At 36.0% G+C, this 12,244-nt stretch overlaps 1 protein-coding gene across 1 annotated transcript; it reads left to right on the top strand.

Annotated features, from left to right (window-relative positions):
• The first annotated feature begins 3,090 nt into the window (after positions 1–3,090).
• On the top strand, positions 3,091–10,532 carry LOC109219694. Its single transcript, XM_019384169.1, has 10 exons — positions 3,091–3,740; positions 3,833–3,970; positions 5,584–5,772; positions 6,970–7,107; positions 7,203–7,324; positions 7,413–7,545; positions 7,633–7,762; positions 8,274–8,353; positions 8,483–8,617; positions 9,841–10,532. Exons 1-10 carry the CDS (start codon positions 3,276–3,278, stop codon positions 10,069–10,071), a joined length of 1,761 nt encoding a protein of 586 aa, XP_019239714.1. The 5' UTR covers positions 3,091–3,275; the 3' UTR covers positions 10,072–10,532.
• Positions 10,533–12,244: the final 1,712 nt, after the last annotated feature.

Raw genomic sequence — 12,244 nt, forward strand, 5'->3', positions numbered from 1 at the left:
TAATTGTTATTACAAGCCCATTCGAAAACCGATTCTATTTGTCTAGTTCAAAGTGTATAAAAGTCAAGGATTGTTTTGTACATCATTATCATCACCGTCTGATGAAGTTTCATCACCAAGACGGTATCCAGAAGGGTGTACTTGTCGAGGACGGGAAGAACGATCACAGGAGGACGGGAGGAACGAGCACTTGGAGGACGGGAGGAATGAGCACGGGGAAGGGGAGCCTCCGGCGATGACTCACGTGATCGGGGAATCGAAAAATGCCAGAAGCTAGGAGAGATTTGAGCTGCTCTTGCATGCCTTGGCACTGAGCTTGCATGCCAATGTACTGAGCATCTCTAAGCTTTTCTCTTTCCATGGCCACTTCTAGCTCGAATGTGAGCTTTGTCACAGTCTCCCGCATAGCGGAGAGACTCTCCCCATCAAGTAGCTCGGCCTGCGAGGACGTCCCTATTCCTTGCATTCCACACTTATAGCGATGGAATTTCTTAGTAGGAAGCCCGTATACCTTCCCCCATTTTGGACCGCCAGCAGCCTCCGTCCACATTCTTTCAGCATCCTCGTCTGAAGGTTGGATTGGCTCGCCCGACTCATTAGGTGGCTGACTGCGTATGAATTCCTCCAGTTCAGCTGTGAAGCGACCCTATAAGAAAAATTACATTGAACTAGTATTTCAAAATTTATATAAAAGTAAATCAAAATACTTAATGAAAAGTGAAAACTTACATGTACAGTCGAGGCTCGGCCCTCGACCCACCTTTCTTGATCCGTCTCTTTCTTCTTCTTTACAATATGAGTCTCCTTGAATAGCTCATCTTGGTTCATCGGACGCCCCAACTTATTTTCCTGAAAACTCATAAATTTTAGTTAATAAACAGAATAGATATACTTTGAAAATTAAAATAAATTAAGCAATTATGTACCGTTCTTCTTTCTATTGTCCCTAGGCTGATCGCACCTCCAGTGTGCAAGGATCCTCCCTTCTCAGATGCGCGAGCTTTCTTTCCTTTTTCGCTCTTCTCTAAGAACTTTGCGGTAAGCCATTGCCTTTGNATTCAATTCCCAATTTTTAGTTGATCTATTAATTAATGAGAACAAGCAATATAAGAGAATCCGTAAAGAACTTTCTAGTTCTTTTAATATTTACCCATGTGAATTCTCTATTATTTTTGTACATCATACTTAAATTGATATGGCTAAACCAATTATGCCTACTGAATAAATTATCAATATTGATAAAGTTCAGGTTTACACCATGAGGTGTGCAATTAACAATAAACTCAAAGTTTATTATGATATGAGTTTTTATATCAATAAACATCCACTTTAAACACCATAAGCAAATAAACACATCATGTTTGACCTCTTTTCGCCCATTGAGAAGTGTATGTATAATGGGGTGATGTTCAACATCATTATCTTCTATAATTTAGAAAGGAAATAAATATCAGAGTTATATTGGTTGGCGAAAGCGCTTATGAAATCTTTGATTTATTCAAAGAAACTCTGAATGATATTTTTAAAATAAATAGGTTTTCTTTATTAACCGAGAAGGTCTTGAGAGTTAATTAAACCATGATGGTGTATAAGTAGTTATACCACTTATAGAGAAAATTTCTCTTTCCATATGGTAATACCAATACCAGTTTTAATATACGTTCAAGACAAAGAACGTATGCCGTTGTCTTTTAGTAATCACAATGCCAAATATTTTGGCGTACAATAAGTACGTGACCAATGACCATTTATGCCATAATAATGACATTATATTTATTTCCTCTCAAACCTCCTTCTAGAGGTGAATGTGGTATACACCACTAGCACGCTCATATTCTTCCAAAAATGAATATGTATTCTTAAATCAGATGGTGTCACATTCACATCATGAATGGACCATAATCATCTATATGTGCTTTATAGAATCTCATGTCAAATCGATGACAAATATTACTTTCACAGAGTGAAGGATTATTTTGAGAATCCTTATTATTCTCATTATCACAATGATGACGATTATAATTTCGTCTATTGCCACGTCCACATTCATTAATACATTCATAGTAATAATTTTGTGTTCTTTCAGACTTATCATATACTGCTATCACATTCTCTTAAGGGAATGACAATGGAGCAAATTCAATGGGACGAGTTTTCAATTCTTTGCCCACAATCATACATGAATTTGATCATGGCGAGGCATAGAAATTTTACCACTTCAGGTTGTTATAATTTCTTACAAACTCCATTAGAGTTATAATCAATCTTTGTTGTCATTGCTTGTATATAAAATTAAATTATAGAATTTCAAGAATTTAAAAGAGAAAAATAAAGTAAAATACTTACCTTAAATACATAATTTAATCATGAAGGAAGTTTATAGAATAATTGACAATTATTATGCTCAATCCCAAAGCTTCTACTCAATTGGTTAGAGTCTCGTGTTGATAGCGTGTTATGAAACAATAAAAGTAGAAGAAGAGTATTGCATAGAAAAGTAGAGGGAGAGAATTCTTATTGATTTGGGATGAATTACAATGGAATAGAACCCTCTATTTATAGGGAGATGGTGACTTAGCCACCAACTAATAAACCCTAAAATCTCTCTAAATATAGACATTCACCAGAAATAAAATTCTATTTATAACAAATATAGACTTTTTGTCGAATATCAATGAGCTTCTCAACTTATTCGAGCTTCTAAGTAGGACAAGTTATTCTCATATTGTCGAGCATGCATTTTGTTTGGGCATTTATTTAACTTTTGATTATTTTTTTCTCGAGCTCCTTGTCCGTGGTATAGGTTTTTTGTTAAAGATCATTATGAATTTTCAAATTTTGAATAATATCTTAAATTTGATTTTCAAAAACAAAATAAAAAGTTTTCTGAAAATTAACATTCCAAAATGACGTCGAAAGATAATTCAACCACTTATCTCTTTTCAACAGAACATTCGAGTCCTTTTCTTTTAATTTAAATTAGAAATAGAAATTAGAAATGAAATTGTCTTGAAAGACTTTTCTTTCTGCCTTTTTGCCGATCTTTAAAGACTTCTACAAACTAAATTCTAAATGTATACGATCATCCAATATTGACGGACGCTTCCATACTCGAAAAATGGCATTCCGTAATTTTCTCAAACACGGAACCCGTTACTGAGTCAACTCCCTTTATATAGTCTCCGACCAAACTTTTCTTTCTCTCTTCCCCAAATTCCGATCTATTTTTTTTTGACCGTTTCTCTTTCTCCGGCACCCTACCCTAACAGAAAATCATGGCAGAGAAATCGATTGCATTCGAACCAAATCACTCTGGACCAATCACCGACACCACTCACGGATGGCAAAAGGTTACATACGCGAAAAAGCAGAAGAAAAAGCAGGCAAAACCGTCGGATTCCGGCAAAGTAATTTCCAACGGATCTGTCCTTCCTGGCGCCGATAATGTGTTTCAGTCGCTCGAGAAGCATTCCGATGAACGCCGCAAGAGAATTGCGGAACAGACGGCTGCGATGTACGGCGTTGACGATGCTCCGGTTAGATTGGGGCTGAAACACCGGTCGGACGATGAAAATGAGGATAGCGATGCGGAAGGTGGTAGACGTGGTGCGGAGAACGGTGCGGTGGAGGAGAAGAAGAAGGAGAAGGTGAAAAAGCCGAAGAAGCCAAAAGTAACTGTGGCTGAAGCCGCTGTGAAGATCGATGCAGCTGATCTAGCTGCTTTTCTCGCTGATGTAACTGTAAGGGGAAGATCTATATCCATTTGTGCATGGTTTCGTTTTTCCATTCATAAAAGCCACGTGTTGATTTTTTTGGGTGTCTTTATTTGAAGGTTTCGTATGAATCTCAGCAAGAAATACAGTTGATGCGATTTGCGGATTACTTTGGACGTTCATTTGCTGCGGTGGCTGGTTCACAATTTCCGTGGTTGAAATTGTTCAGGGAGTCTCCAATCAGTAAAATTGCAGATGTGAGTTTCATCGATTTTTGAAGTTCATGATCAAATTTGAGAACTTTGGCAAGAAACATTTGTTTTTTCCGCCAAATTGCTAAGTTGGTGTCTTGAATAAATGTTTGGATATGCATTGTGGTGTATGAGATACTACTTAGAATTGTTGATATACATTGAAATGCTTGCTTTGTTCTCTCCGCCTCTTTGTATTTTGGACGCCTCCAAATGTTTGAAATTTTGACACTAATAAAATTTTCCAAGCTTTAAGACTTCAAATGACTAATCAAACCCAACTTTATGTTAAATTTTTCTATCAATTTAAGTTTTCCATTGTTACTTTGATATTTTTCTTCCACACCTACTTATTTGGTTCTAATATCTTAAACTGCATTCAAAAGGTGTGACCTAACTGTCAATGAAATTGGGATGAAGGCCATGAGAGACCAGGGTTTGAATTCTACCATAAGCAAAAAGTTGGGTGATTTCCTTCAATCTGCCAAAGCCTTTGTGGATTAGATTTGTTGATACCTGTACTAGTGGTAGTGGGAGGATGCAAGTATGGATATAACGAGTTGCCGGCATGTTTGCCAGGGTACCACCATTATTAAGAAAATTGTAATATCATAAACTCCACGCCTAGTCACAAGGTGCTGTGGAAAAAACAAAGTACTTCCTCTGTTTCAGTTTTTGTGTTTTACTTTTCTTTATTAAACTGTTTAAAGAGAATGCATATTTAGTAACTCTTTAATTCTAACATTTCGATTTTACCCTTAACAACACTTCCTTGTAGGCATGACATGGCATGTTTAAAACCACAAGATTCAAATGGCATTTTGAGTATGTAATACATCTTAGTTTAATAAGACCCAAGATTCAAAAGTTCTTACTCCCTTAAACCTCCGTGGTAAGTCAAATTAAGACACGTGAAATGAAATGGAAGGAGTATTAATTTGTAACATTTGGCATAGCATTCCATTGAATTTACCAAGTTGTTGATCATTTGTATATTTAACACTATAGGCTTTCGATTTCTTTGGTCACTGGTCCCTGAATTTTTGTCTTTGAGCTCTATGTTACAAAGTGAAGTGCTATATTATTCCTCATGAAGTTTCTGACAGTGATTATGCTTTCGTGCTTTCAATATGATGATTACAACCTTTCCTTTCATCTATGACAGAAATTTGGCTGCACTTACAAATTTTCTATAAATATTCCTCTTTTCTGCTTTAAGATTTTGATGATGTGCTTTTTTTGTCATTCATTCATGTAAAACCAGTTAGGTTCCATTGGCATTCTTGATGTATCTCGATGCGGGGAACTTGGCTTACATTTAGGCTTTCTTTGTTGGTCATCTAGTTGTCAGTCAAGGGCTTGTACCTCTCTGTTAGATCTACACCCAATACATGATGGATAGCAAATGTGATTTGCTGCTCCTTAAATCAATGACTTTTTTTCGCTCTCTATGGATGGTACTGGCTACATAATTGGTGTATGATGTGATGAAAGCTATATGTTTCTTTGCCTTTAGATATGCAGTTTCAAATATTGTGCACAGAGTGATAGTTGCTTTCAATTATTTAGTTGGCACCATACGTGGCTAGAAGATTAATAACTTGATTTACAACAAACAGGTTCCTCTCTCACATCTTCCTGAACCAGTTTATAAGACTTCAGTGGATTGGATCAACCAACGTTCCTACGAGTCTCTTGGATCATTTGTGTTGTGGGCATTGGACAGTATTGTTGTAGACTTGGCAACCCAACTAGGAGGTTCTAAGGGCTCCAAGAAAGGCGGTCAACAAACGTCGTCAAAATCTCAGGTATCTCTAAAGATTTTCTTTCAGTTTGTGCATGATGAGTTCGCTGTGTGTTTATGTGTCTATTCATAAAAGCAGAAGCCTTCAGGCATACAGAAGGAGATGTATCTATTTTTATTTTTTTGCGCCTTCTGGGATTAAGTTGCAAAAGGTAAAGCGTGAAAGAAGGAAATCCTGAGAGGAAAGGGAAGAGGGAAAGAGTAAATCAGTTTGGTGAGAAGTACTAGGAATATTGCATCTTTTCTGTATTCACTATTAGGTTTTAGAGTTAGGAAGATGCCAAATGGGGTGAAGGAGAGGATAAAATTACTTTGCATTAAAAATGTGGATGTTACTCTCAAAGTCATATAATTTTAGTCATGGTGACATAAGTAATTTCTTTTATCTAATTCTTTAGTATCACTTGAGCATATTTCTCGATTGAGATAAGGTCATGTAAGGATGAAATTGATCAAACCAATCACTCGAGTCGAAAATGAAAGAATAACTGCAAGCTAGATTTTAGATTGATGGGGCATGACTTAATTGATGCCAAGATTAAGCCATGTTCTGATTTGACATTTTAGTTGAACTTAAGTAGGTCAAATTATTTATTGTTGCGAATACTAAGTCATGTCCTGATTCTACATTATAGTTGAAGTTAAATAAGTCTTAGCTAAGATTAGCAGGACAACACGCTCACAATAACCAAGTACAGTTCCTTCGGCATTATTGTTGTAATCAACCCAATTGCCATGTCATGCTTTGTTTGCATGATATCTTGACTTCCTCGGACGATTTCCTCTTAAAACCTTGACATCATGCAGTGTTGTCAAAGGCTCATTTAGCGCTTAAGCCCTGAAGCTCAGAAAAGTTCAAGGAGGGCGCTTCGTGTCACTTAAGTTGCATTTCACTGTATGCAAGGTACTAAGTGTGCGCCTTACTGCGCATGAGTTCTATCTCGAATCGAGTGGTAATAAACAACAAATATAATCGGCAAACAAGTGCACTAGCTGTTAAGGAAAACATTAATGAGCTTTTTAAATTTTTCTTGAATTACGTTTATATTGTTTTTCCCCTTCAATGTGCCTTTTTCACAAAAGCCCACACTTCATGCACTTTGCGCTTAAAGCCCCAATAGACCCAGAGCGGGTTTTAGAGCTTTTCTTGATAACACTGCATCATGCGCTGATAGTTGTGCTACAAATTACTAAATTGCAGGTTGCCATGTTTCTGGTGTTGGCAATGGTACTACGACGGAAGCCTGATGTTTTGATCAACGTACTGCCGACGCTTCGGGAAAGCCCAAAGTATCAAGGGCAAGACAAACTTTCAGTCATTGCATGGATGATTGTCCAGGTTAGACAGAGCTACATTTTTTAACAGAACTACTGTTTGTTTATTCTCCACCTTATATTGGCCTTCTGACGGTAACACGTAATACTCTGATAAAGGCCTGTCAGGGAGATCTCTGTGTTGGATTGTACTTGTGGGCGCATCATACCTTGCCTTTAATTGGAGGGAAATCAGGTTCTAATCCACAGACCAGGGACTTGATTCTGCAGTTGGTAGAAAGGTCTGTAACTTTTGATTGCACCTCTTGGTTGCATTTTCATCTGCATTCACTTGATACAAGCTTCTTGAATTATATCTTTGTGGTTCAGGATTCTCTCTGCACCAAAAGCTCGTACAATTTTAGTAAATGGGGCTGTTAGGAAGGGAGAGCGTCTGATGCCACCTTCATCCCTTGACCTGCTTTTACGGGTGACCTTCCCAGCTCCCTCTGCGCGAGTCAAGGTGTGGTTGAGCGTTTCTCTGTCTTCTGTTTCCATTAGTAGTGGTCGGATTTTGGTTCTCTAATGTCTTAGTTATTTCTATTTTCAGGCTACTGAAAGATTTGAGGCAGTATATCCCATCCTCAAGGAGGTTGCCTTTGCTGGTTCCCCAGGAAGCAAAGCAATGAAGCAAGTTTCACAACAGATACTTTTACTAGCCGTGAAAGCAGTTGCAGAAGGTATCTTTTCCTTGAACTCTTTTCTCTGGTTCGGTTCATCTACGAGTGGCAATTTGAGCCCAAACCAATTTGATCCGCCCTACCAGCCCAAAGTCATTGACCCGCCAATTTGTTGAACTCAGCCCATCTTGACCCAACCCATCTCAGCCCAAATTGATCCATGAGTAGCTTTGCTAAAATATCTTTTAAAATATTTTTTCTTTAATATGTTATATATGACCATAAACAAAAGAAAAAATGTCTTATTTGATAATTAAGTAATTCATAAGAAAACAATACATATTAATTAAAGCTTGGTAAGAGTTGGGCGGTTGGGCTATGACCCAAATTTTAGCCCAACTTGACCCAGCGAACTTTTGGGCGGGTTATTGACCCGCCCATTTATTGACTCATCCCATTTAGACTGCCCAAAATTAGCCCAACCTGCGCATTTGGCACCCCTACGCTCATCTATGTGATTTCTAGATTGTAGATTGGCTGATATGCAAGGTTTACCTTGGCTCTTCTGCAGGCAATCCAGAACTATCTGGAGAGGCAACTAACATATTCAACTGGTGTTTGACCCAGAGCGCTGACTGTTACAAGCAGTGGGTACGAGCTATACAAATACTTTGCTCTTTGTTAAAATCTTGTTCATAGTAATTTTTACAGAATATATAGGAGTTAAGTTTTTCTGATTTTTCTTATCCAGTTATTTTGTCTCCTTTTTTTTCTGAACAGGACAAGATTTACCTGGATAACATAGAAGCAAGTGTTGCAGTGTTGAGAAAGCTCAACGAGGAGTGGAAGGAGTTATCTAGGAGACAGTCTTCTCTTGAAGCTTTGAAGGAGACTCTCAAGAGCTTCAGACAAAAGGTAGTCTGTATTCTGTTGTTTCATTTTTCTTGGGCCAGTGGGTTTGAATCCTACTTTTTTTTTTGGGGAGGGGGGGGGGGGTCTTCGTAGTTATAGCTTTTCTGTCCTAGCAACCTTTGTCCTACTTAGAGCCTGTTTGGCCAAAATGCTTATTTTGAGAAGTACTTTTATTTAGAAGTGCTTTTCGAAACAGTACTTTTGGAGAATATTAGTTTGTGTTTGGCCAATTCATTAAGAAGTGCTTTTTGCAATATTTAATATGCAAATTGTGTTTGGTGAGTCCTTCCAAAAGTACTTTGGAGTGTCAAGTTACAAAAAAAAATTGTATCAATGTGAATTTTACAATTAATGTTATTTAAAAGAAAACCAAATTTAAATATCTATTGTAAAAGAATTTAAATAATTTTTATTTTTATTTAAATAAATATAGAAACACAATCTATTAGGTAGTATTGCATTCTTTCAACTGTAATATATGCATGCATGCCAAAAAGAAATAGAAATAAATTACAAACTAGAATTCATATAATATTTGTATACTACAAAAGAAAAAAAGAAAATCAGTGCTTGAATCTAGTGATTAGCCTTATAAATTATTTCAAAGAGGAATGAGAGACGAAGAAAAGAAGAAAAGATAGAATTTAAAAAAAAAGAGATTTATGTAGTAGATAGACTATTCCAAAGGGGATAGGAGGAGAATAAAAATATGCTGAAATAAAAAAGAGAAGAAAAGGATGGTAGAAACAAAAAAATAAAAAGAAAGGGAAAAGGTTAATTTAATGAGGAATAATTTAAAAAGAATGAATTCATGGTAAGGATATTTTTGTCTTGAAAAAATTAATTTTCTGTTTCTGCTTCTTTGAATAGAATTTGTAGTTTCTTTCCAAAAGATTCAGCTTCTGCTGTTGCTCAAAAGCACTTTTCTGTTCTGGCCAAACACGTCAAATTTAAAAAAAGTGTTTTTTAGTCCGCTTTTGACCTTCCAGAAGCTTGGCCAAACAGGCTCTTAGTCCCAGCAATATCAGAATCACGGGACATCTAATAGCGGTCAGTTGATTGTTGTTTTTTATTCTGGCAGGTTGGCGGGTGAGTGGGGTTACATCTGCTTGCCACAGTTGTTGCTAGTTTACATTTGCTTCAAACTGATCCAAGTCAAAATTTCTGTTCTTGAGAAATTTCTTACCTCTTAAAGTGACTTTTTTTCTTCTCGTTTTTGCTTGTAGAATGAGAAATCATTAACTGGTGCAGTGGATGCTCACCAGTCACACTTCAGAGATGCAGATAAGTATTGTAGAGTTTTGCTATCAAGGCTGTCTCATGGACATGGATGTCTGAAAGGATTTGCCCTTGTTCTTTTGGCCGTGGCTGTGGGAGGTGCTATTATGTCACAAAACATGGAGGACTGTGATTGGAACAAGCTTTTAGTTTTCCTTAATGCCCCACAGTCCATCTAATCAATCTGCACCAAATGAGACGGACAGAGTGTTCTTTTTTAACAATTCATGGTCTCAGCGGCAAATGAAATTGGTTTACAAAACTAAATAAATCTGGAAGATTGGGTGGCTATATGAAACACCAGCCTTGTGGGATACTGAGCCCCGGAGATTTAGAGAAATCAGGATACTAATTTTCCAGAAAAAGGATGAGTCATGTTTAATTTATTAGTTCTTGTTTTGACCCGTCTATTATTAGTCTAAGAGGTATTCGACTTAGATGTTACTCGGTTTTCACCATTTTTAAGTTCAAGCAAATTGATCATACCAGAATACAGATGTAATTCCAAGGGTTTAGAATCCAAAATTACCCAATCCCTGCAAAAATATTTTCTGTGGTGGAATATTGTAACTTATTTGCATGTGACAGTGACAACTTACAGTTTATTCTATTTATTTTCCCTTTGTCAATTAACTGCTTATCAGGATGTTTTTGCTTACTACTTTCAGATACTAATGTTTTCAGTTTTTGTCCTATTGAACTTTTTCTTGATTTTCTTGGGTAATTCACAATTTATTTCTAGTTATACCCTAAGTTGGAAAATACTACTCAATTGTTCTGCAGTACAAAAGAAGTCTTAATGATCTGTCTCCTAAAGGTATTCTTAAAGTTGAAAGAGTCACACTTGAGACAGTTTTCAGTGAGTCTAGAACCAAAGTAACGTAAAATACATCTCGAAGAATCGAAGCTTGTCTTCTTTAATTTCTCTTTCATTCTCTCTTCTTTAACTTCACCTTAAGATTCGTTGTGTCTTATGCTTTCACAAAGTTCAATGCACTCCATAGAATGCCAAATTTGCCACGGTTGAGACTACTGTAAGTTGAGGACTTCAACGGCTGATAAAAACCATAATTACTTGACTTGTTGTATATTGTAGAATAAAGGGGCTTGCAACTATTTTAGGTGGCACGATGAGCCAACGATCAAAACTCTCCGTTGAGAAGTCCCTCGGTTGACGTTGATGCTGCAACTTCACATAAGTACAAAAAAGCCGAAGAGGATATGAATTTTCTTAGAACATTATTGAAAGAATCGGAACTAATAAGAAAACACTGAAAAGATAGGTTGACCGAAATTGAACACGAGAGAGATCATCTGAAAATAGCTGAATGAAAATGAAAAGGTAGAAGGATCATCTAAAGTTGATAGGCGGTATATTGTTATCATTCGTTTTTTGAAAATATTGTATTTTTAAATAAATTTATCTGTATTTTTTGTGTGTGTTATGTAGCATCGACACATTAGCAGTTATCGTTTCAGGAGATTTTATGTTTTATGTTTATTTTATATTTGGTGTTTGTCTTTTTTTACTAGTTATGCAAATTTATGGTATACTATAATTTTAATAATGTTATTAGCTTCCGTGTTCAACTCATAGAAATTTTACTAATTTGTAGGATAGAAGCACTCAATATCATCATCTAATAGATAATCTTCGTTCGCTACATTTCTGCTTTCAACTAGTGTCAAATTCCTAGAGATCAATGTTGCTTGTTCCTCACCCAAGTTAAGCATACAGTGTTGGGATATACTATTAACCATGCGGTTTAGACATAGTATTCTATTTTATTCTTTATAAAACAATTGTTTATTTAATTTATTCAATTCAATAAAGTACTATTTTAAATTGATCATTTGTTACATGTGTGTCCTTTTAGTTATGTAGTAGACAATTTAGTGTATGGAGTCTTAGCTCATGCACAGAAGATTAAATTGTTGGTTCTCATAATTAATAAACTATGTTCACAATCAAAGATATTGTTGGACAAAATATCTTGATGATTGTAGCAAAAGATTATTGTATAATTTGTCTTGATTATGGGAGTAGTTTTACTCCAACTTCTTGTGCTAGTATACTCAGTGTATATTGAACGGACCAAGTAGAGAAAAGATATTTTTGTACTGAATATATAAAACGTTTTCTCTAATTCATTAAATGAGCTTATACTCCTAATCTTGATATAATTATTATGATCAATGTAATTTGTTTATTGTTTTGATTTATCAAAAGGTACGACTCTATTTAGAGTTAGTATATGCCTAATAGATTGGACAATAACGAGAATAACTTTTGATAATAATTAGTTGATAGATCCATGACTCAGTGTGTGGTTTATATGATAATCCCTTTAT

The sequence above is a fragment of the Nicotiana attenuata genome, unplaced genomic scaffold (assembly GCF_001879085.1).
Source record: "Nicotiana attenuata strain UT unplaced genomic scaffold, NIATTr2, whole genome shotgun sequence".
NCBI lineage: Eukaryota > Viridiplantae > Streptophyta > Magnoliopsida > Solanales > Solanaceae > Nicotiana > Nicotiana attenuata.